Raw genomic sequence first — 24,845 nt, forward strand, 5'->3', positions numbered from 1 at the left:
TACTGGTCTGAACTGGGAGCTGTTACTGGTCTGAACTGGGAGCTGTTACTGGTTATACTGGGAGCTGTGACTGGTCTGAACTGGGAGCTGTTACTGGTCTGTACTGGGAGCTGTGACTGGTCTGAACTGGGAGCTGTTACTGGTTATACTGGGAGCTGTTACTGGTTATACTGGGAGCTGTTACTGGTCTGTACTGGGAGCTGTGACTGGTCTGAACTGGGAGCTGTTACTGGTTATACTGGGAGCTGTTACTGGTCTGTACTGGTCTGAACTGGGAGCTGTGACTGGTCTGTACTGGGAGCTGTGACTGGTTATACTGGGAGCTGTTGCTGGTCTGAACTGGGAGCTGTGACTGGTCTGAACTGGGAGCTGTTACTGGTTATACTGGGAACTGTTACTGGTTATACTGGGAGCTGTGTCTGGTCTGTACTGGGAGCTGTGACTGGTCCGTACTGGGAGCTGTTACTGGTTATACTGGGAGCTGTTACTGGTCTGTACTGGGAGCTGTTGCTGGTCCATACTGGGAGCTGTTACTGGTCCATACTGGTCCATACTGGTCTATACTGGAACATTACTGGTCCATACTGGGAGCTGTTACTGGTCCATACTGGTCCATACTGGTCTATACTGGAACATTACTGGTCCATACTGGGAGCTGTTACTGGTCCATACTGGTCCATACTGGTCTATACTGGAACATTACTGGTCCATACTGGGAGCTGTTACTGGTCCATACTGGTCTATACTGGAACATTACTGGTCCATACTGGGAGCTGTTACTGGTCCATACTGGTCTATACTGGAACATTACTGGTCCATACTGGGAGCTGTTACTGGTCCATACTGGTCTATACTGGAACATTACTGGTCCATACTGGGAGCTGTTACTGGTCCATACTGGTCTATACTGGAACATTACTGGTCCATACTGGGAGCTGTTACTGGTCCATACTGGTCCGTACTGGTCTGTACTGGAGTGTTACTGGTCCATACTGGTTTATACTGGAACGTTACTGGTGTCAATAAAGGTGTCGGTGCAGCCGTGTCTGTGTGGGGGAAGGGCACTGGGCGTACTGGTTTGTACTGGTTTGTACTGGTTTGTACTGGTTTGTACTGGGCGTACTGGGCCGAGGTGGGACAAACCTAGTGAAGGAACTGGGAGGGACTGGGATGAACTGGGGTTAACTGGGGTGAACTGGGGTTAACTGGGGTGAACTGGGATAAACTGGGATGAACTGGGGTTAACTGGGATGAACTGGGGTTAACTGGGATGAACTGGGGTTAACTGGGAGGGACTGGGATGAACTGGGGTTAACTGGGGTGAACTGGGATGAACTGGGGTTAACTGGGATGAACTGGGGTTAACTGGGGTGAACTGGGGTTAACTGGGATGAACTGGGGTTAACTGGGATGAACTGGGATAAACTGGGATGAACTGGGGTTAACTGGGATGAACTGGGGTTAACTGGGAGGGACTGGGATGAACTGGGGTTAACTGGGGTGAACTGGGATGGACTGGGATGGACTGGGGTTAAGTGGGATGAACCGGGATGGAACTGGGGTAACTGGGATGGAACTGGGGTAACTGGGATGAACTGGGATGGAACTGGGGTAACTGGGATGGAACTGGGGTAACTGGGATGAACTGGGATGGAACTGGGGTAACTGGGATGGAACTGGGGTAACTGGGATGGAACTGGGGTTAACTGGGATTGAACTGGGATTAACTGGGATGGAACCAGGATGAACTGGGGTTAACTGGGATGGACTGGGATGAACTGGGGTTAACTGGGATGGACTGGGATGAACTGGGGTTAACTGGGATGAACTGGGATGAACTGGGGTTAACTGGGATGGAACCAGGATGGAACTGGTGTTAACTGGGATGGAAGTGGGACAAACTGGGAGGAACTGGGATGAACTGGGGTTAACTGGGATTGAACTGGGGTTAACTGGGATGAACTGGGATAAACTGGGATGAACTGGGGTTAACTGGGATGGAACCAGGATGGAACTGGTGTTAACTGGGATGGAAGTGGGACAAACTGGGAGGGACTGGGATAAACTGGGGTTAACTGGGATGGAACTGGGGTTAACTGGGATTGAACTGGGGTTAACTGGGATGAACTGGGATTAACTGGGATGGAACCAGGATGGAACTGGTGTTAACTGGGATGGAACTGCGGTTAACTGGGATGGAACTGGGATGAACTGGGGTTAACTGGGATGGAAGTGGGACAAACTGGGAGGGACTGGGATAAACTGGGGTTAACTGGGATGAACTGGGGTTAACTGGGGTGTAACTGGGATGAACTGGGGTTAACTGGGATTGAACTGGGGTGTAACTGGTGTGGGGGTGGCTGAGGCCGGCAGGGCTGGAACTGGTCGGACTGGGAGCACTGGTGGGAACTGGGATCAACTGGGAGGGAACTGGGTCAGGGCCCAGCCCCAGTGTCGCAACTGGGATGAACTGGGGTTAACTGGGATGGACTGGGGTTAACTGGGATGAACTGGGATGGAACTGGGATTAACTGGGATGGAACTGGGATGAACTGGGGTTAACTGGGAGGGAACTGGGATAAACTGGGATGAACTGGGGTTAACTGGGATGAACTGGGATGGAACTGGGATTAACTGGGATGGAACTGGGATGAACTGGGGTTAACTGGGAGGGAACTGGGATGGAACTGGGATTAACTGGGATGAACTGGGGTTAACTGGGATGAACTGGGGTTAACTGGGAGGGAACTGGGAGAGCCCCGACATTCCTGGAGCATGAAGTGCCCAGAACGGATGGACTGGGAGAAACTGGGACAGACTGGGAGGGAACTGGGAGAAACTGGGACAGTGTGGGAGGGAACTGGGAGGAAACTGGGAGGGAACTGGGAGGGACTGGGACAGTGTGGGAGGGAACTGGGAGGAAACTGGGAGGGACTGGGAGGAAACTGGGAGGGACTGGGACAAACTGGGAGGGACTGGGAGGGACTGGGACAAACTGGGACAGTGTGGGAGGGAACTGGGAGGAAACTGGGACAGACTGGGAGGGACTGGGACAAACTGGGAGGGACTGGGAGCGCTGGGAGCTGTTACTGGGAGCGCTGGGAGTCCTTACTGGGAGCACTGGGAGCAGCAGCGCCGAGGGACCCCCGAGGACCCCGCGGGACCCCCCAGGACCGGGACCCCCCCAGGGACCCCCCGGGACCCCCAAAATCCCCCCGGGACCCCCAAAATCCCCCCGGGACCCCCAAAATTTAACCCGGGACCCCCAAAATCCCCCCGGGACCCCCAAAACCCCCCCGGGACCCCCAAAATTTAACCCGGGACCCCCAAAACCCCCTCGGGAACCCCAAACCCCCCTCGGGAACCCCAAAACCCCCTCGGGAACCCCAAAACCCCCCCGGGACCCCCAAAATTTAACCCGGGACCCCCAAAACCCCCCCGGGACCCCCAAACCCCCCCAGGGACCCCCAAAACCTCCAGGACCCCCCAAAAATCCCCCCAAACCCCCTGGGACACCCCCCGGGACCCCCCAAAAATCTCCAGGGACCCCAACCCCCCCCAAAAGCTTCCCAGGGACCCCCAAAACCCCCCAGGGTCTCCCCAGGGACCCCCCAAAAATCCCCCAGGACTGGGAGCCCCCCAGGGACTCCCCCAAAAGGAACCCAAAACCCCCCCGGGACCCCCAAAACCCCCCGGGACCCCCCAAAATCCCCCCCGGGACCCCCAAAACCCCCCCGGGACCCCCCAAAATCCCCCCGGGACCCCCAAAACCCCCCCGCGACCCCAACTCCCTCCAAGACCCCCCCCATAATATTCAGGGACCCCTAAAAGGACCCCTGAGTGACCCCTGACCCCTGAGTGACCCTGAGTGACCCTGAGTGACCCCTGAGTGACCCCTGACCCCTGAGTGACCACTGAGTGACCCCTGAGTGACCCCTGAGTGACCCTTGACCTCTGGCTCATCCCTGAGTGACCCCTGGGTGACCCCTGAGTGACCCCTGCCCCCCTGTTGACCCCTGTTGACCCCTGGGTGACCCCGCCCATTTGACCCCTGCCCCTGAGTGACCCCTGACCCGAGTGACCCCTGAGTGACCCCTGGGTGACCCCTGGGTGACCCTGAGTGACCCCTGGGTGACCCGTGCCCCCCGGTTGACCCCTGACCCGTCGGTGACCTCTGAGTGACCCCTGGGTGACCCCTTAGTGACCCCCGTTTGACCCCTGACCCCGTTTGACCTGTGACGCCCGTTTGACCCCTGGCCCCCATTTGACCCCTGACCCTTGAGTGACCCCTGAGTGACCCCTGAGTGACCCCTGGGTGACCCCTGGGTGACCCCTGAGTGACGCTGAGTGACCCCTGGGTGACCCCTGGGTGACCCTTGACCTCTTTCTCATACCTGAGTGACCCCTGACCCCAGTGACCCCTGACCACCGGTGACCCCTGACCCCGGGTGACCCCCGTTTGACCCCTGACCCCGGTGACCCTGGCGGCGCGGGCGGGGCGCGGGGGTGGGGGAGGGGCGCGGTACCGGCTGGGCGTGGCCACGGGCCCGGGGTGGGGGAGGGGCACCCTGGGGGGCGTCAGCGTCACCCTGAGGGGCAGCGGGGGGAGGGCGCCCACCTGGCACCTGGGGTGGCCCCGGCACCGCCTGCGGCCCGGAGCCGTGAGTACTGGTTATACTGGTTATACTGGTTATACTGGGAGCACTGGTTATACTGGGTTATACTGGGTTATACTGGGTTATACTGGGTTATACTGGGAGCACTGGGTTATACTGGGTTATACTGGGTTATACTGGGTTATACTGGGTTATACTGGGAGCACTGGGACTGGTTATACCGGGTTATACTGGGTTATACTGGGAGCACTGGGAGCACCAGGGGGACGGCGCCCACCTGGCACCTGGGGTGGCCCCGGCACCGCCTGCGGCCTGGAGCCGTGAGTGCCGCACTGGGAGCACTGGGTATACTGGTTATACTGGGAGCACTGGGACTGGTTATACTGGGTTATACTGGGTTATACTGGGAGCACTGGGACTGGTTATACCGGGTTATACTGGGTTATACTGGGAGCACTGGGACTGGTTATACTGGGTTATACTGGGAGCACTGGGAGCACCAGGGGGACGGCGCCCACCTGGCACCTGGGGTGGCCCCGGCACCGCCTGCGGCCCGGAGCCGTGAGTACTGGGTTATACTGGTTATACTGGGTTATACTGGGTTATACTGGTTATACTGGTTATACTGGGTTATACTGGGTTATACTGGGTTATACTGGTTATACTGGGTTATACTGGGTTATACTGGTTATACTGGGTTATACTGGGAGCACCAGGGGGACGGCGCCCACCTGGCACCTGGGGTGGCCCCGGCACCGCCTGCGGCCCGGAGCCGTGAGTGCCGCACTGGTTATACTGGGAGCACTGGTTATACTGGTTATACTGGTTATACTGGGTTATACTGGGAGCACTGGGAGCACCAGGGGGACGGCGCCCACCTGGCACCTGGGGTGGCCCCGGCACCGCCTGCGGCCCGGAGCCGTGAGTACTGGGTTATACTGGGAGCACTGGGAGCACTGGGTTATACTGGTTATACTGGGTTATACTGGGTTATACTGGGTTATACTGGGAGCACTGGGTTATACTGGGAGCACTGGGTTATACTGGGAGCACTGGGAGCACTGGGTTATACTGGTTATACTGGGTTATACTGGGTTATACTGGTTATACTGGGTTATACTGGGTTATACTGGTTATACTGGGAGCACTGGGAGCACCAGGGGGACGGCGCCCACCTGGCACCTGGGGTGGCCCCGGCACCGCCTGCGGCCCGGAGCCGTGAGTGCCGCACTGGGAGCACTGGGAGCACTGGTTATACTGGGAGCACTGGGAGCACTGGGACTGGTTATACTGGGAGCACTGGGAGCACTGGGAGCACTGGGACTGGTTATACTGGGAGCACTGGGACTGGTTTATACTGGGAGCACTGGGACTGGTTTATACTGGGAGCACTGGGACTGGTTATACTGGGAGAATTGGGAGCACTGGGACTGGTTTATACTGGGAGCACTGGGACTGGTTATACTGGGAGAATTGGGAGCACTGGGACTGGTTTATACTGGGAGCACTGGGACTGGTTATACTGGGAGAATTGGGAGCACTGGGACTGGTTTATACTGGGAGCACTGGGAGTGCCAGACTGGGAGCTCAAACTGGGAGTACTGGGAGGGACTGGGAGGGACTGGGAAGGACTGGGAATGACAAACTGGGAGCACTGGGAGGACTGGGATTGATTGGGACGGGACTGGTGGGACATCGTGACACAGGTGTGACACAGGGAGGTGACACAGGTGACCCAGGTGACACAGGTGACACACAGGTGACACGGGTGACACAGGTGACACAGGTGTGACACAGGTGACACAGGTGCCCCAGGTGACACACCTGTCCCATCCCCAGACCCTGTGGGTGGAGGTGACGTCCCCGCGGGCCCTGGGGACTGACACAGGTGACACACGTGTGACACAGGTGACACACGTGTGACACAGGTGTGACACAGGTGTGACACAGGTGTGACACAGGTGACACACCTGTCCCATCCCCAGACCCTGTGGGTGGAGGTGACGTCCCCGCGGGCCCTGGGGACTGACACAGGTGACACAGGTGACACAGGTGTGACACAGGTGACACACAGGTGTGACACAGGTGACACAGGTGACACACAGGTGTGACACAGGTGTGACACAGGTGTGACACAGGTGACACAGGTGTGACACAGGTGACACAGGTGACACACAGGTGTGACACAGGTGTGACACAGGTGACACAGGTGTGACACAGGTGACACAGGTGACACACAGGTGTGACACAGGTGTGACACAGGTGTGACACAGGTGTGACACAGGTGTGACACAGGTGTGACACAGGTGACACAGGTGCCCCAGGTGACACACCTGTCCCATCCCCAGACCCTGTGGGTGGAGGTGACGTCCCCGCGGGCCCTGGGGACTGACACAGGTGACACAGGTGACACAGGTGACACAGGTGACACAGGTGTGACACAGGTGTGACACAGGTGACACAGGTGCCCCAGGTGACACACCTGTCCCCTCCCCAGACCCTGTGGGTGGAGGTGACGTCCCCGCGGGCCCTGGGGACGCTCCTGTCCCTGCGGCTGCGCAAGGAGCCGCTGCTGTCCCTCGTCCCCGACCGCTGGTTCTGCGCCAGCGTCACCGTCACCGGCCCGCTGCCGCTGCGGGGGGACCCCGGGGGTGGCACCGGGGGTGACACCGGCGGGGACGCCCCGGGGGACGCCGGGGACGTGTCCGAGGAGCTCGGGGACGGCGCCGGGGACGAGCTCGGGGACGTCCCCACGGCCGTGTTCCCCTGCCAGCGCTGGCTGGAGAGCGGCGAGCTGGAGCTGCGCGAGGGGACAGGTGGGGACAGCGGGGACACTGGGGACACTGGGGACACTGGGGACATTGAGGGGATTGGGACATTGGGGACATTGGGGACATTGGGGACATTGGGGGGAGTGGGGACATTGGGGACATTGGGGACATTGGGGGGATTGGGGACACTGGGGACATTGGGGGGACATTGGGGGGATTGGGGACACTGGGGACATTGGGGGGACATTGGGGGGATTGGGGACATTGGGGACATTGGGGACAGCGGGGACACTGGGGACATTGCTCCCCAATGCTTCCAGTTCCCTCACGATGTCCCCCCCAATGTCCCCGTCGGTCCCCAAATGTCCCCAATGTCCCCAATGTCCCCAATGTCCCCAATGTCCCCAATGTCCCCGATGTCCCCAGCCCGCACCCCCCGTGACGCCGCCCGGGTGCCGCAGCTGCTGCAGCAGCGCCGGGAGGAGAGGAGAGAGCGGCGGGAGAGCTTCGAGTGCGAACTGGGACAACTGGGAGGGACTGGGAGGGAACTGGGAGGGACTGGGAGGGACTGGGAGGGATCTGGGATGGACTGGGAGGGACTGGGAGGGAACTGGGATAAACTGGGAGGGAACTGGGAGGGACTGGGGGGAACTGGGAGGGAACTGGGAGGGACTGGGAGGAACTGGGAGGGACTGGGAGGGACTGGGAGGGAACTGGGAGGGACTGGGAGGGAACTGGGAGGGACTGGGGGGAACTGGGAGGGAACTGGGAGGGACTGGGAGGAACTGCGGGGAACGGGGAGGGAACTGGGAGGGACTGGGAGGGAACTGGTGGTTAGTGGTGATCAGTACTGGTCACCGGTCAGTACTGGTCACTAATGGTCACTACTGGTCACTGGTCACCAGTGGTCACTACTGGTCACTGATGGTCACTAGTGGTCACCAGAGGTCACTAGATGGGTTCTGGGGTCACTAATGGTCACTACTGGTCACCAGTGGTCACTGCTGGTCACTGCTGGCCACCAGTGGTCACCGCTGGTCACTCTGTCCAGGTGGTCACTGCTGGTCTCCAGTGGTCACCGCTGGTCACTCTGTCCAGGTGGTCACTGCTGGTCTCCAGTGGTCACCGCTGGTCACTCTGTCCAGGTGGTCACTGCTGGTCTCCAGTGGTCACCGCTGGTCACTCTGTCCAGGTGGTCACTGCTGGTCTCCAGTGGTCACCAGTGGTCACCAGTGGTCACCGCTGGTCACTCTGTCCAGGTGGTCACTGCTGGCCACCAGCGGTCACCACTGGTCACTCTGTCCAGGTGGGCTCCCTACGCCCCGGGGTGGCCGTGGTGCCTCCGGGCGCTGCCCCCGGCCCTGTGCCCGTGGCCGGCCCCGCCCGCCACGGCCCCGCCGGACACGCCCCCGCCGGTGACGTCACGGGAGGCGATGACGTCATGGGAGGCGATGACGTCACAGGAGGAGATGACATCACAGGAGGAGATGACGTCACCGGAGGCGATGACGTCACCGGGGCCGCCCCCGCAGCTGTCGCCCACCCTGAGCTTCCCCCTGGGCCACCGCGCCCAGTTGGCCGCGCGCGCCGCCGCGGCGTCAGTGACCTGGGGGTCAACGGGGGTCAACGGGGGTCAATGGGGTTCAATGGGGGTCAACAGAGGTCAATGGGGGTCAATGGGGGTCAATGGGGGTCAATGGGGGTCAACAGGGGTCAATGGGGGTCAACGGGGGTCAATGGGGGTCAACGGGGGTCAATGGTGGTCAACGGGGGTCAATGGGGGTCAATGGACGTCATTGGGGGTCAATGGGGGTCAATGGGGGTCAACAGGGGTCAATGGTGGTCAACGGGGGTCAATGGGGGTCAATGGACGTCATTGGGGGTCAATGGGGGTCAATGGGGGTCAATGGGGGTCAATGGGGGTCAATGGGGGTCAATGGGGGTCAATGGGGGTCAACAGGGGTCAACAGGGGTCAATGGGGGTCAATGGTGGTCAATGGGGGTCAATGGACGTCATTGGGGGTCAATGGGGGTCAATGGGGGTCAATGGGGGTCAATGGGGTCAATGGGGTTCAATGGGGGTCAACAGAGGTCAATGGGGGTCAATGGGGGTCAATGGGGGTCAATGGGGGTCAACAGGGGTCAATGGGGGTCAATGGGGGTCAATGAGGGTCAACGGGGGTCAATGGGGGTCAACAGGGGTCAATGGGGGTCAACGGGGGTCAACGGGGGTCAATGGGGGTCAACAGGGGTCAATGGTGGTCAATGGGGGTCAATGGGGGTCAATGGGGGTCAACAGAGGTCAACAGGGGTCAATGGGGGTCAATGGCGGTCAATGGGGGTCAATGGACGTCATTGGGGGTCAATGGGGGTCAATGGGGGTCAATGGGGGTCAACAGAGGTCAACTGGGGTCATTGGGAGTCAATGGAAGTCATTTGGGTCATTGGGGGTCAACAGAGGTCAACTGGGGTCAATGGGGGTCAGTGGTGGTCAATGGTGGTCAATGGTGGTCAATGGGGGTCAATGGGGGTCAACAGACATCAATGGGGGTCAGTGGGGGTTAATGGGAGTCAACAGAGGTCAATGGGGGGTCAATGGAGGGTCAACTGGGGTCATTGGGGTCATCAAGAGTCCCTGAGGGTCCCAGCTACCCCCACCCATCCCTGTCCTTGGGTGTCCCCAATGTCCCCAAATGTCCCCAAAATCCCCAAAATGTCCCCAATGTCCCAAAAATGTCCCCAGTGTCCCCAATGTCCCCAGTGTCCCCAATGTCCCCAATGTCCCCAATGTCCCCAATGTCCCCAGTGTCCCCAATGTCCCCAATGTCCCCAATGTCCCCAAACCCCCCCAATGTCCCCAAACCCCCCCAATGTCCCCAATGTCCCCAATGTCCCCAATGTCCCCAAACCCCCCCAATGTCCCCAATGTCCCCACTGTCCCCAGTGTCCCCAGTGTCCCCAATGTCCCCAATGTCCCCAATGTCCCCAATGTCCCCAATGTCCCCAGTGTCCCCGATGTCCCCGATGTCCCCAATGTCCCCAATGTCCCCAGTGTCCCCAGTGTCCCCAGTGTCCCCTGTCCCGCTGTCCGCAGGCAGATCCGGATCCGGCTCCGGGGGCTCCGTTCCGGCTCCTCCTGGCGCAGCTTTGGGGACATTCGGGCGGCGCTCGAGGGGCCCGGGACCCCCATCAGCGGTGGGTGCCCCTCCCCCGCGGCCACGAACGTCCCCAGGTGTCCCCAAATGTCCCCAAATGTCCTCAGGTGTCCCCAAGGTCTCACCAAGGTGTCCTCAAGGTGTCTCCAGGTGTCCTCAGGTGTCCCCAGGGTGTCCCCAAGGTGTTCCAAGATATCCCCAGGTGTCCCCAAATGTCCCCAGGGTGTCCCCAAGGTGTCCCCAAGTGTCCCCAAGGTGTTCCAAGATATCCCCAGGTGTCCCCAGAGGTCCCCAGATGTCCCCAAGTGTCCCCAGGTGTCCCCAAGTGTTTGAGAAATGTCCCCAAGTTGTCCCCCGGATGTTCCCAGGTGTTCCAGAGGTGTCCCCAAAGCTACCCCAGATGTCCCAGAGGTGTCCCCAAGTGTTCCCAGGTGTGCAAGAAATGTCCCAAAGGTGTCCCCAGGTGTCCCCAAGATGTCCCCAAATGTCCCTGAGGTGTCCCCAAGGTGTTCCAAGATATCCCCATGTGTCCCCAAGTGTCCCCAAGGTGTTCTAAGTTGTCCCCAAGTGTCCCTGAGATTCCTCCAAGGTATCCCCAGTTGTCCCCAGATGTTCCTCAGGTGTCCAAAAAATGTCCCCAAGGTGTCCCCAAGTGTCCCCAGCTGTCCCCAAGTGTCCCCTGTGTCCCCAGAGTACGTGCTGCGGCACTGGCAGGAGGACGCGTTTTTCGGGGAGCAGTTCCTGAGCGGGGTGAACCCCGTCCTGCTGCGCCGCTGCCGCCGCCTGCCCCCCAACTTCCCCGTCAGCGAGGCCATGGTGGCCCCCAGCCTGGGCCCGGGCACCTCCCTGCGCCGGGAGATGGAGGTGGGCACCCCAAAATCACCAAAATCACCCCAAAAACCCCAAAAACACCCCAAAACACCCCAAAACCACCAAAAACCCCGAAGAGAAATCCCAAAGAGAAACCCCAAATTAAAACCCCCATGGTGGCCCCAGCCTGGGCCTGAGCACCTCCCTGCGCCGGGAGATGGAGGTGGGCACCCCAAAAACACCAAAATCACCCCAAAAATCCCCAAAACACCCCAAAACCACCAATCAGGAACCTCAGAAACCCCAAAAACCCCAAAGAGAAACCCCAAATAAACGCCCCAACCAAACGCCCCCATGGTGGCCCCAGCCTCAGCCCAGGGACCTCCCTTTGCCGGGAGATGGAGGTGGGCACCCCAAAACCACCAAAATCACCCCAAAACACATTCTGGGCTCCCCATTTTGGGGTCCCCATTTCGAGGTCCCCATTTTGGGGGTGTCTGGGGGGGGGTTCCCATTTTGGGGTCGCCATTTGGGGTTTTCATTTCGTGTCCCCATTTTGTGTCCCCCATTTCGGGGTCCCCATTTTTGGGGGTCCTCCTTTGGGTGTCCCCATTTCGGGGTGTCCATTTTGGGGGTGTCTGGGGGGGGTTCACATTTTGGGTTCCCATTTTTGGGGGTCCCAATTTGGGGTGTTCATTTTGGGGGTGTCGGTGTGGTTCCCATTTCGTGTCCCCATTTCGGTGTCCCCATTTTGGGGTACCCATTTTTGGGGTTCCATTCGGGTCCCCATTTTTGGGAGTCCCATTTGAGTCCCCATTTTTGGGGATCCCCATTTCAGTGTCCCCATTTCGGGGTCCCCATTTTGGGGGTGCCCATTTTTGGGGTTTCATTTGGATCCCCATTTTTGGGGTCCCATTAGGGTCCCCATTTTGGGTCCCCATTTTTGGGGTCCCATTTTTGGGGTCCCATTTTGGATCCCCATTTTTGGGTCCCCATTTTCGGGGTCCCATTCGGGTCCCCATTTTTCGGGTCCAATTTTTGGGGTTCCATTGGGGTCCCATTTTCGGGGTGTCATTGATCAGGGTGTGCGCCTGTTCCTGGCCGATTACACGCTGCTGGAGGGGGGGTTCCCATTTTGGGGTCCCATTTTTGGGGTCCCATTTGGGGGTCCCATTTTTGGGGGTCCCATTTTTGGGGTCCCATTTGGATCCCCATTTTCGGGGTCCCACTTTTGGGGTCCCATTCGGGTCCCCATTTTTGGGGTCCAATTTTTGGGGTCCCGTTTTTGGGGTCCCATTTGGATCCCCATTTTTGGGGTCCCATTAGGGTCCCCATTTTGGGTCCCCATTTTTGGGGTCCCATTTTGGATCCCCATTTTTGGGTCCCCATTTTCGGGGTCCCATTCGGGTCCCCATTTTTGGGGATCCCCATTTCAGGGTCCCCATTTCGGGGTTCCATTTTCGGGGTCCCATTGGGGTCCCCATTTTCGGGGTGTCATTGATCAGGGCGGGCGCCTGTTCCTGGCCGATTACGCGCTGCTGGAGGGGGGTTCCCATTTTGGGGTCCCATTTTGGGGTCCCATTGGGGTCCCCATTTTCGGGGTCCCATTGGGGTCCCCATTTTTGGGGTCCCATTTTTGGGGTCCCATTGGGGTCCCCATTTTCGGGGTGTCATTGATCAGGGCGGGCGCCTGTTCCTGGCCGATTACGCGCTGCTGGAGGGGGGTTCCCATTTTGGGGTCCCCATTTTGGGTTCCCATTTTGGGGTCCCATTTTTGGGGTCCCATTTGGGGGTCCCATTTGGATCCCCATTTTCGGGGTCCCACTTTTGGGGTCCCATTCGGGTACCCATTTTTGGGGTCCCATTTTTGGGGTCCCATTTGGATCCCCATTTTCGGGGTCCCACTTTTGGGGTCCCATTTGGATCCCCATTTTTGGGTGTCCCCATTTTGGGGGTCCCATTTTCGGGGTCCCATTGGGGTCCCCATTTCGGGGTTCCATTTTCGGGGTCCCATTGGGGTCCCCATTTTCGGGGTGTCATTGATCAGGGCGGGCGCCTGTTCCTGGCCGATTACGCGCTGCTGGAGGGGGGTTCCCATTTCGGGTCCCCATTTTCGGGGTCCCCATTTTTGGGGTCCCATTTTTCGGGGTCCCATTGGGGTCCCCATTTTCGGGGTGTCATTGATCAGGGCGGGCGCCTGTTCCTGGCCGATTACGCGCTGCTGGACGGGCTCCCCACGGGGCACATCGGGGGGCACCCCCAGTTCGTGGCCGCCCCCCTCTGCCTGCTCTGGCTCAGCCCCCGCGGCCGCCTGCTGCCCGTGGCCATCCAGGTACGGCCCGAGTGTCCCCAGGTGTCCCCAGGTGTCCCCAAATGTCCCCAGATAGCCCCAAATGGCCCCAAAATATCCCCCTGTCCCTTTGGGATCGCCCCGTGACCCCAAATGGCCCCAAATGGCCCCAAATGGCCCCGAATGGCCCCAAATGGCCCCGAATGGCCCCAAATATCCCCCGTCTCTCTTTGGGATCCCTCATGTCCCCAAATGTCCCCAGATGGCCCCAAATGACCCTTTGGGATCCCCCCGTGACCCCAAATGGCCCCAAATGGCCCCAAATGGCCCCAGCCCCCACAATATCTCTCCTCTGACCCCACTGACCCCTCCTGACCCCTCTGACCCCTCTGACCCCACTGACCCCACTGACCCCACTGACCCTGGTGACCCCTCTGACCCTGGTGACCCCACTGACCCCTCTGACCCCGCTGACCCCACTGACCCCTCTGACCCCACTGACCCCTCTGACCCCGCTGACCCCGCTGACCCCACTGACCCCTCTGACCCCTCTGATCCCACTGACCCCACTGACCCTGGTGACCCCTCTGACCCCTCTGACCCTTCTGACCCCACTGACCCCTCTGACCCCGGTGACCCCACTGACCCCACTGACCCTGGTGACCCCTCTGACCCCTCTGGCCCCACTGACCCCTCTGACCCCTCTGACCCTGGTGACCCCACTGACCCCTCTGACCCCTCTGACACCACTGACCCTGGTGACCCCTCTGACCCCACTGACCCCTCTGACCCCTCTGACCCTGGTGACCCCTCTGACCCCTCTGACCCCACTGACCCCACTGACCCTGGTGACCCCACTGACCCCACTGACCCCACTGACCCTGGTGACCCCACTGACCCTGGTGACCCCTCTGACCCCTCCTGACCCCTCTGACCCCACTGACCCTGGTGACCCCACTGACCCTGGTGACCCCACTGACCCCACTGACCCCACTGACCCTGGTGACCCCACTGACCCCACTGACCCCACTGACCCCTCTGACCCCTCTGACCCCACTGACCCCACTGACCCCACTGACCCCGCTGACCCCACTGATCCCTCTGACCCCACTGACCCTGGTGACCCCACTGACGCCTCTGACCCCGCTGACCCCACTGACCCCACTGACCCCACTGACCCCTCTGACCCCGCTGACCCCACTGACCCCACTGACCCCACTGACCCCACTGACCCCTCTGACCCCGCTGACCCCGCTGACCCTGGTGACCCCACTGACCCCACTGACCCTGGTGACCCCACTGACCCTGGTGACCCCACTGACCCTGGTGACCCCACTGACCCCACTGACCCCACTGACCCTGGTGACCCCACTGACCCCACTGACCCCACTGACCCCACTGACCCCACTGACCCCTCTGACCCCTCTGACCCCACTGACCCCACTGACCCCTCTGACCCCTCTGACCCCTCTGACCCCACTGACCCCTCTGACCCCACTGACCCTGGTGAAACCTCTGATCCCTCTGACCCCTCTGACCCCTCTGACTCCACTGACCCCACTGACCTTGGTGACCCCGGTGACCCCGGTGACCCCGGTGACCCCGGTGTCCCCCCAGCTGTCCCAGCGCCCCGGGCCGGGGTCCCCGATTTTCCTGCCGGGGGGCCGGGGCTGGGCCCTGGCCAAGCTGTGGGTGAGGGGCGCCCACTTCGTGCTGCACGAGATGGTCGCGCACCTCCTGCACGGCCACTTCCTGCCCGAGGCCTTCGCCGTGGCCACGCACCGCCTGCCCGCCGCCCACCCCGTGCACCAGGTACCCCAAAACCTGCACCCCGGCCCCAAAAACTGCACCCCGAAATCCCTGTCCTGAAATCTCCATCCCTGACCCCAAAACCTGCACCCCGGCCCCAAAAACTGCACCCCGACCCCAAAAACTGCACCCCGAAATCCCCATCCCAAAACCTGCGCCCCGACCCCAAAAACTGCACCCCGAAATCCCTGTCCTGAAATCCCCATCCCTGACCCCAAAATCTGCGCCCCGGCCCCCAAAAACTGCACCCCGAAATCCCTGTCCTGAAATCTCCATCCCTGACCCCAAAACCTGCACCCCGGCCCCAAAAACTGCACCCCGAAATCCCCATCCCAAAACCTGCGCCCCGACCCCAAAAACTGCACCCCGAAATCCCTGTCCTGAAATCCCCATCCCTGACCCCAAAAACTGCACCCCGACCCCAAAAGCTGCACCCCGAAATCCCCATCCCAAAACCTGCGCCCCGACCCCAAAAACTGCACCCCGAAATCCCCATCCCAAAAACTGCATCCCCGACCCCAAAAACTGCACCCCGAAATCCCTGTCCTGAAATCTCCATCCCTGACCCCAAAACCTGCACCCCGGCCCCAAAAACTGCACCCCGAAATCCCCATCCCAAAACCTGCACCCCGGCCCCAAAAACTGCACCCCGAAATCCCTGTCCTTAAATCTCCATCCCTGACCCCAAAACCTGCACCCCGGCCCCAAAAACTGCACCCCGAAATCCCCATCCCAAAAACTGCATCCCCGGCCCCAAAAACTGCACCCCGAAATCCCTGTCCTGAAATCTCCATCCCCGACCCCAAAAACTGCGCCCCGAAATCCCCATCCCAAAAACTGCATCCCTGACCCCAAAAACTGCGCCCCGATATCCCTGTCCTGAAATCTCCATCCCTGACCCCAAAATCCCATCCCTGACCCCAAAAACTCAACCCAGTGTCCCCGATGTCCCCAGTGTCCCCAGTGTCCCCAGTGTCCCCAGTGTCCCCAAATGTCCCCATTGTCCCCTGGCTGTCCCCAGCTCCTCCTGCCCCACCTGCGCTTCACCTTCCACATCAACATCCTGGCCCGGGAGACGCTGCTGAGCCCCGGGGGCATCATCGACCAGGTGAGGTCACACCTGGGTCGCAGTGTCACCTGGGTCACCTCCCTGTGTCACCTGGGTCACCTGTGTCACCTGGGTCACCTGTGTGTCAGCTGGGTCACCTGTGCCACCTTTGTCACCTTCCTGTGTCACCTGTGTCACCTGTGTGGCTGGAGGGGACACTGAGGGGACATGGAGGGGACACTGGGGGGACACTGAGGGGACACTGATGGTGGCACTGAGGTGGGACTGAGGGGACACGGAGGGGACTCTGAGGGGACACTGAGTGGGACATTGAGGTGACACTGAGGGGACACTGAGGGGGCACTGAGGGTGGCACTGAGGGGACACTGAGGGTGGCACTGAGGGGACACTGAGGTGGCACCGAGGGTGGCCCTGTCCCCAGGCCACTGCTGTGGGACACTGAGGTGACACTGAGGTGACACTGAGGAGACACTGAGGGGACACTGAGGACACACTGAGGGGACACTGAGGTGACACTGAGGGTGGCACTGAGAGGACACTGAGGTGACACTGAGGTGACACTGAGGAGACACTGAGGTGACACTGAGGTGACAGTGAGGGTGGCACTGAGAGGACACTGAGGGTGGCACCGAGGTGACACTAAGTGTGGCCATGTCCCCAGGCCACTGTGGTGGGACACTGAGGGGACACTGATGAGACATTGAGGGTGGCACTGAGGGGACATTGAGGGGACACTGAGGGTGGCACTGAGGGGACACTGAGGGTGGCACTGAGGGGACACAGGGGACACCGAGGTGACCCCGAGGGTGGCCCTGTCCCCAGGCCACTGCTGTGGGACACTGAGGTGACACTGAGGGGACACTGAGGTGACACTGAGGGGACACTGAGGGTGGCACTGAGGGGACACCGAGGTGACCCCGAGGGTGGCCCTGTCCCCAGGCCACGGCGGTGGGCCGCGAGGGGACGCTGGCGCTGGTGGCCCGCGGGCTGGCGGCGCTGACGTTCCGCGAGCTCTGCGCCCCCGAGGACGTGGCCGAGCGCGGCGTCGGGGACATCCCCGGCTACCACTACCGGGACGACGCGCTGGACATCTGGGACGCCATCCACAGGTGGGGACACTGGGGACACCGGGGACATGGAGGTGGGGACAGCAGGGACACTGGGGACACGGGGGACACCGGGGACATGGAGGTGGGGACAGCAGGGACACTGGGGACATGGGGGACACCGGGGACATGGAGGTGGGGACAGCAGGGACACTGGGGACATGGGGGACACCGGGGACATGGAGGTGGGGACGGTGGGGACACGGAGGTGGGGATGGTGGGGACAATGGGGACATGGAGGTGGGGACAGTGGGGACATAGAGGTGGGGATGGTGGGGACACTGGGGACACGGGGGACACCGGGGACATGGGGGTGGGGGACATGGAGGTGGGGATGGTGGGGACACTGGGAACATGGGGGTGGGGACAGCGGGGGGGACACGGAGGTGGGGATGGTGGGGACATGGAGGTGGCAGCGGTGGGGACAATGGGGACACGGAGGTGGGAACAGTGGGGACATCGAGGACATGGAGCTGGGGACAGCAGGGACACCGGGGACACGGTGGTGGGGATGGTGGGGACATGGAGGTGGCAGCGGTGGGGACAATGGGGACACAGGGGTGGGGACAGTGGGGACACCGGGAACATGGGGCTGGGGACACCGGGGACACCGGGGACACGGGGGTGGGGACGGTGGGGACATGGAGGTAGGGATGCTGGGGACACAGAGGTAGGGACAATGGGGACAGGGAGATGGGGACAATGGGAAAGGGAGGTGGGGATGGTGGGGACAAGGAGGACATGGAGCTGGGGACAATGGGGACATGGAGGTGGCAGCGGTGGGGACAATGGGGACATGGAGATGGGGATGGTGGGGACATGGAGATGCAAATGGTGAGAATGGTGGGGACAATGGGGACAATGGGGACATGGTGGTGGGGACAATGGGATGGGGACAATGGGGACAATGGTGACAATGGGACATGGAGGTGGGGACAATGGGGACATGGAGGTGGGAATGGTGGGGACAATGGGGACAATGGGGACAGCAGGGACACGGGGATGGGGGTGGGGACAATGGGGACAGTGAGGATGGGGGGACTAGGACCCTGGGGAGGTGACAACGGGGACAGGGCCATGGAGATGGGACACCAGCGGTGATGGGGACCGACGGTGGGGACACGGGGACAGGGCCATGGGGTGGCATGGGTGTGACGCCGGCGTCCCCGCGTGTCACCGACGTCCCCGCGGTGTCCCAGCTACGTGGAGGGGATCGTGGCGCTCTTCTACGCCGAGGACAGCGAGGTGGCCGAGGACGAGGAGCTGCAGGAGTGGGTGGGCGAGATCTTCACCTACGGCGTCCTGGGCAACGAGAAGAGCGGTAGGGGACACCGGGGAGGGTGGCAGGGACAATCGGGGGGACACGGGGACGTGGCGGTGATGGATGATGGTCATGGGCGTGGAATGGTCATGGCATGGTCATGGTCAAGTCATGGTCATGGAATGGTCATGGTTATGGTCAAGTCATGGCACGGTCATGGTCATGGGTCATGGGTCATGGTCAAGTCATGGGCATGGAATGGTCATGGTTATGGTCAAGTCATGGCATGGTCAAGTCATGGGTCATGGGTCATGGTCAAGTCATGGGCATGGGCATGGCCAAGTCATGGTCATGGTCATGGTCAAGTCATGGAATGGTCATGGTCATGGTCATGGGCATGGGCATGGACATGGGCATGGGCATGATCAAGTCATGGGCATGGACATGGTTATGGTCAAGTCATGGGGTTGTCAAGTCATGGTCATGGTCATGGTCATGGTCAAGTCATGGTCATGGAATGGTCATGGTTATGGTCAAGTCATGGCATGGTCATGGTCATGGGTCATGGGTCATGGTCAAGTCATGGGCATGGGCATGGGCATGGCCAAATCATGGTCATGGTCATGGTCAAGTCATGGAATGGTCATGGTCATGGGCATGGGCATGGGCATGGACATGGGCATGGGCATGGGCATGATCAAGTCATGGTCATGGACATGGTTATGGTCAAGTCATGGGGTTGTCAAGTCATGGTCATGGTCATGGTCAAGTCATGGTCAAGTCATGGTCATGGTCATGGTCATGTCATGGTCATGGTCATGGTCATGGAATGGTCATGGTTATGGTCAAGTCATGGTCATGGTCAAGTCATGGTTATGGTTATGGTTATGGTTATGGTTATGGTTATGGTCATGGTCATGGTCAAGTCATGGTCATGGTTATAGTCATGGTCATGGTCAAGTCATGGTCAAGTCATGGTCATGGTCATGGTCATGGTCATGGAATGGTCATGGTTATGGTCATGGTCATGGTCAAGTCATGGTCATGGAATGGTCATGGTCATGGTCATGGAATGGTCATGGTTATGGTCAAGTCATGGTCACGGTCAAGTCATGGTTATGGTTATGGTTATGGTTATGGTCAAGTCATGGTCATTGTTATGGTTATGGTCATGGTTATGGTCAAGTCATGGGGTGGCCCTGCTCACATCCATGGCCAGGTCCCGGTGGTGACATGCTGGGGGTTGCCCATGGTGGGTGATATCCCCATGGTGGGTGACATCATTGCGATGGGTGACAGCCCCATTTGGTGACATCACCGTGATGGGTGACATCGTCATGGTGGGTGGCGCCCACATCCAGCGATGTCCCCATGATGGTGACATTGCCACGTTTGGTGACACCACCACGGTGGGTGACATCACCTGGAGGGTGCCACCTCCATTGGGTGATGTCCCCTCAATGTCCCCTCAATGTCCCCAATGTCCCCAATGTCCCCAATGTCCTCAATGTCCCCAATGTCCCCAACCCTCCCAATGTCCCCAATGTCCCCAATGTCCTCAATGTCCCCAATGTCCCCAATGTCCCCCCAGGGTTCCCGTCCAAGCTCTGCAGCCGCCCTGAGCTGGTCAAGTTCCTGACTATGATCATCTTCTGCTGCTCCGCCCGGCACGCAGCCGTCAACAGCGGCCAGGTGGCACCTGGGGACACTGGGGACACCTGGGGACACCTGGGGATACCTGGGGGCACCTGGAGACACCTGGGGACACTGGAGACACCATGGGGGAGGGAGACACCAGACTGTGCCCATCAGGCTCAGCCGTGGCCACGAACCCCACCATGGTGGCCACCAAGGGCACGTGACAACCACCAGTGACCCCTGTAGGACCCTGGTGACCACTTGGTGGCCACCAAAGGGGACATGGAGATGTGACAACCTCCAGTGACCCCTGTAGGACCCTGGTGACCCCTTGGTGGCCACAGTGGCCATGGGGATGTGACAACCCTTGGGTGGCCCCGGTGGGACCCCAGGGTGGTTTTGAGGTCAGTGACCCCTGTGACCCCGGGTCACTTTTGAAGTTCGTGACCCCCAGGTGACCTCAGGGTGATTTTGAGGCCAATGACCCCTGTAACCCCGGGTCCCTTTTGAAGTGGGTGACCCCTGCGTGACCCCGGCTCCCTTTTTCGGGTGGGTGACCCCTGCATGACCCTGGGGTTGTTTTGAAGTTGGTGACCCCCAGGTGACCCCAGGTCCCTTTTTCGGGTGGGTGACCCCTGTGTGACCCCGGCTCCCTTTTCGGGGTGGGTGACCGCCAGGTGACCGCGGGGTGGTTTTGAGGTCACTTTTTGGGTGGGTGACCCCCAGATGACCTCAGGGTGATTTTGAGGCCAATGACCCCTGTGACCCCGGCTCCCTTTTGAAGTCGGTGACCCCCCGGTGACCCCAGCTCCCTTTTGGGGTGGGTGACCCCCGCGTGACCCCGGCTCCCTTTTTCGGGTGGGTGACCCCCAGGTGACCCCAGGGCGGTTTTGAGGTTGGTGACCCCCAGGTGACCTCAGGGTGATTTTGGGGCTGGTGACCCCAGGGTGATTTTGAGGTTGGTGACCCCCCGGTGACCCCGGCTCCCTTTTGGGGTGGGTGACCCCCGCATGACCCCGGCTCCCTTTTGGGGTGGGTGACCTTCGCGTGACCCCGGCTCCCTTTTTCGGGAGGGTGACCCCTGCATGACCCTGGGGTTGTTTTGAAGTTGGTGACCCCCAGGTGACCGCGGGGTGGTTTTGAGGTTGGTGACCCTCAGTTGGCCCCAGGGCAGTTTTGAGGTTGGTGACCCCTGTGACCCAGGGTCACTTTTTGGGTGGGTGACCCCCAGGTGACCCCAGGGCAGTTTTGAGGTTGGTGACCCCTGTGACCCAGGGTCACTTTTTGGGTGGGTGACCCCCAGGTGACCCCGGGGTGATTTCGAGGCCAATGACCCCTGTGACCCCGGCTCCCTTTTGGGGTGGGTGACCCCCGCGTGACCCCGGCTCCCTTTTTCGGGTGGGTGACCCCCAGGTGACCCCAGGGTGGTTTTGAGGTTGGTGACCCCCTGGTGACCTCAGGGTGGTTTTGGGGTGGGTGACCCCTGCGTGACCCCAGGTCACTTTTTTGGGGTGGTGACCCCCGCGTGACCCCGGGGTGGTTTTGGGGTTGGTGACCCCGCGTGACCCCGGGGTGGTTTTGGGGTTGGTGACCCCAGGGTGATTTTGGGGCTGGTGACCCCAGGGCGGTTTTGAGGTTGGTGACCCTCTGGTGACCCCAGCTCCCTTTTGGGGTGGGTGACCCCCGCGTGACCCCAGGTCACTTTTTTGGGGTGGTGACCCCCGCGTGACCCCGCGGTGCCCCCCCAGTACGACTACGCGGCCTGGATGCCCAACACGCCGGGCACGCTGCAGCGGGCGCCGCCGGGCAGCGAGGCCGAGGCGGGCGAGGAGCTGCTGCTGGCCACCCTGCCCGGCCCCGAGGCCACCGGGGCCCTGCTGGCCCTGCTCAGCGTGGTCAGCTACGAGGGCGGCGAGCCGGTGAGCGCGGGGACGGGGACGGGGACAGGGACAGGGGACAGGGATGGGGGACAGGGGACAGGGGACGGGGGACAGGGGGACAGGGGACAGGGGAAAGGGGACAGGGGGACAGGGGACAGGGGACAGGGGAGAGGGGAGAGGGGACAGGGGACAGGGACAGGGGACAGGGGACAGGGACAGGGGACAGGGGACAGGGACAGGGGACAGGGGACAGGGGACAGGGGGGACAGGGGACAGGGGACAGGGGACACGGGACAGGGACAGGGACAGGGGACAGGGGACACGGGACAGGGACAGGGACAGGGGACAGGGGACGGGGGACAGGGGACAGGGGACAGGGGACAGGGGACAGGGGACAGGGGGGACAGGGACAGGGACAGGGGACAGGGGACGGGGGACAGGGGACAGGGGACAGGGGACAGGGGACAGGGGACACGGGACAGGGACGGGGACGGGGACAGGGGACAGGGGACAGGGGACAGGGGACACGGGACAGGGGACAGGGACAGGGGACAGGGGACAGGGACAGGGGACGGGGGACAGGGGACAGGGGACGGGGGACACGGGACAGGGACGGGGACGGGGACAGGGGACAGGGGACAGGGGACAGGGGACAGGGACAGGGGACAGGGGACAGGGACAGGGGACGGGGGACAGGGGACAGGGGACGGGGGACAGGGGACAGGGACAGGGGACGGGGGACAGGGGACAGGGGACAGGGACAGGGGACAGGGGACAGGGGACAGGGGACAGGGGACAGGGGACAGGGGACAGGGACAGGGGACAGGGGACAGGGGACAGGGGACAGGGGACAGGGGACAGGGGACACGGGACAGGGACGGGGACGGGGACAGGGGACAGGGGACAGGGGACAGGGGACGGGGGACAGGGGACAGGGGACACGGGACAGGGGACGGGGGACAGGGGGACATTGGGGATATGGGGGACAGGGGGGGAATTGGGGACACTGGGGACATGGGGGACATTGGGGGACATGGGGGACATTGGGGGAATTGGGGACATTGGGGACATTGGGGATATTGGGGACAGGGGGGGAATTGGGGACATTGGGGACGGGGAGACAGGGGGACAGGGGGACATTGGGGACAGGGGGGACAGGGGGGGAATTGGTGATATTGGGGATATTGGGGACATTGGAGGCATGAGGGACAGGGCGGACATTGGGGACATGGGGGACGGGGAGGGAATTCAGGACATTGGGGACAGGGGGACAGAGGGAACAGAGGGACCCGGGGACGGGGGGACATTGGGGACATTGGGGACATTGGGGGACATTGGGGGAATTGGGGACAGGGGGGACATTGGGGACATGGGGGACATGGGGGACATTGGGGACATTGAGAGAATTGGAGATATTGGGGACATGGGGGACAGAGGGGACAGAGGGGACATTGGGGACATGGGGACATTGAGGGAATTGAGGGGGCTGGAGACATTGGGGACATTGGGGACAGAGGGGACAGAGGGGACAGTGGGGACATTGAGGGAATTGGGGATATTGGGGATAGTGGGGATATTGGTGACACTGGGGGGATTAGGGACACTGGGGACATTGGGGATAGTGGGGACAGAGGGGAGAGAGGGGGAATTGGGGACATTGGGGACATTGGGGGAATTGGGGACATTTGCAGGGCTGGGGACATTGGGGGGATTTGGGATATTGGGGAATTGGGGACTATGGGGACATTGGGGACACTGGGGGTTTGGGGACATGGGGGACATCTGAAATCTGCATCCCAAAAACTCAACCCTGTGTCCCTGATGTCCCCAATGTCCCCAACGTCCCCAATGTCCCCAATGTCCCCAATGTCCCCAATGTCCCCAATCCCCCCAATGTCCCCAATCCCCCCAATGTCCCCGATGTCCCCTCTGATGTCCCCTCGATGTCCCCAGCGTCCCCTGGGCTCCCGCAGCCAGGACCTGCTGGTGGGGCCGGGCCCGCGGCGTCTCCTGGCCGCGTTCCGGGCTCGCCTGGCGGCCGCGGCCGAGCGGATCCGGGCACGGAACGCGGCGCTGGCGCTGCCCTACCCCTACCTGGAGCCCGGGCGCGTGCAGGAGAGCGTCGCCATCTGAGGGCACCTGGCACCTGGGGCACCTGGGTCACCTCCTGTCGTCACCTGTGTCACCTGTGTCACCTGTGTCACCTGTGTCACCTGTGTCACCTGTGGCACCTGGGTCACCTGTGTCACCACCTGCGTGCAGGAGAGTGTCGCCATCTGAGGGCACCTGGCACCTGGCACCTGGGTCACCTCCCTGTGTCACCTGGGGCACCTGTGCCACCTGTGTCACCTGTGTCACCTGTGTCACCTGTGCCACCTGTGGCACCTGGGTCACCTGTGTCACCACCTGCGTGCAGGAGAGTGTCGCCATCTGAGGGCAC

General features: G+C 61.2%; 1 protein-coding gene across 1 annotated transcript; it reads left to right on the plus strand.

The window, feature by feature from the left end:
- Window positions 1–1,540: 1,540 nt before the first annotated feature.
- LOC144247810 (uncharacterized) lies at window positions 1,541–24,538 on the plus strand. The gene is made up of 14 exons (XM_085564084.1): window positions 1,541–1,561; window positions 7,114–7,432; window positions 8,486–8,984; window positions 10,482–10,582; window positions 11,234–11,406; window positions 13,541–13,684; window positions 13,905–14,445; window positions 14,895–15,454; window positions 16,473–16,575; window positions 17,443–17,629; window positions 18,826–18,947; window positions 20,479–20,741; window positions 22,274–22,444; window positions 24,359–24,538. Exons 1-14 carry the CDS (start codon window positions 1,541–1,543, stop codon window positions 24,536–24,538), a joined length of 3,384 nt encoding a protein of 1,127 aa, XP_085420210.1.
- Window positions 24,539–24,845: the final 307 nt, after the last annotated feature.

The sequence above is a fragment of the Lonchura striata genome, chromosome 32 (genome assembly GCF_050655825.1).
Source record: "Lonchura striata isolate lonStrDom1 chromosome 32, ASM5065582v1, whole genome shotgun sequence".
Lineage (NCBI taxonomy): Eukaryota > Metazoa > Chordata > Aves > Passeriformes > Estrildidae > Lonchura > Lonchura striata.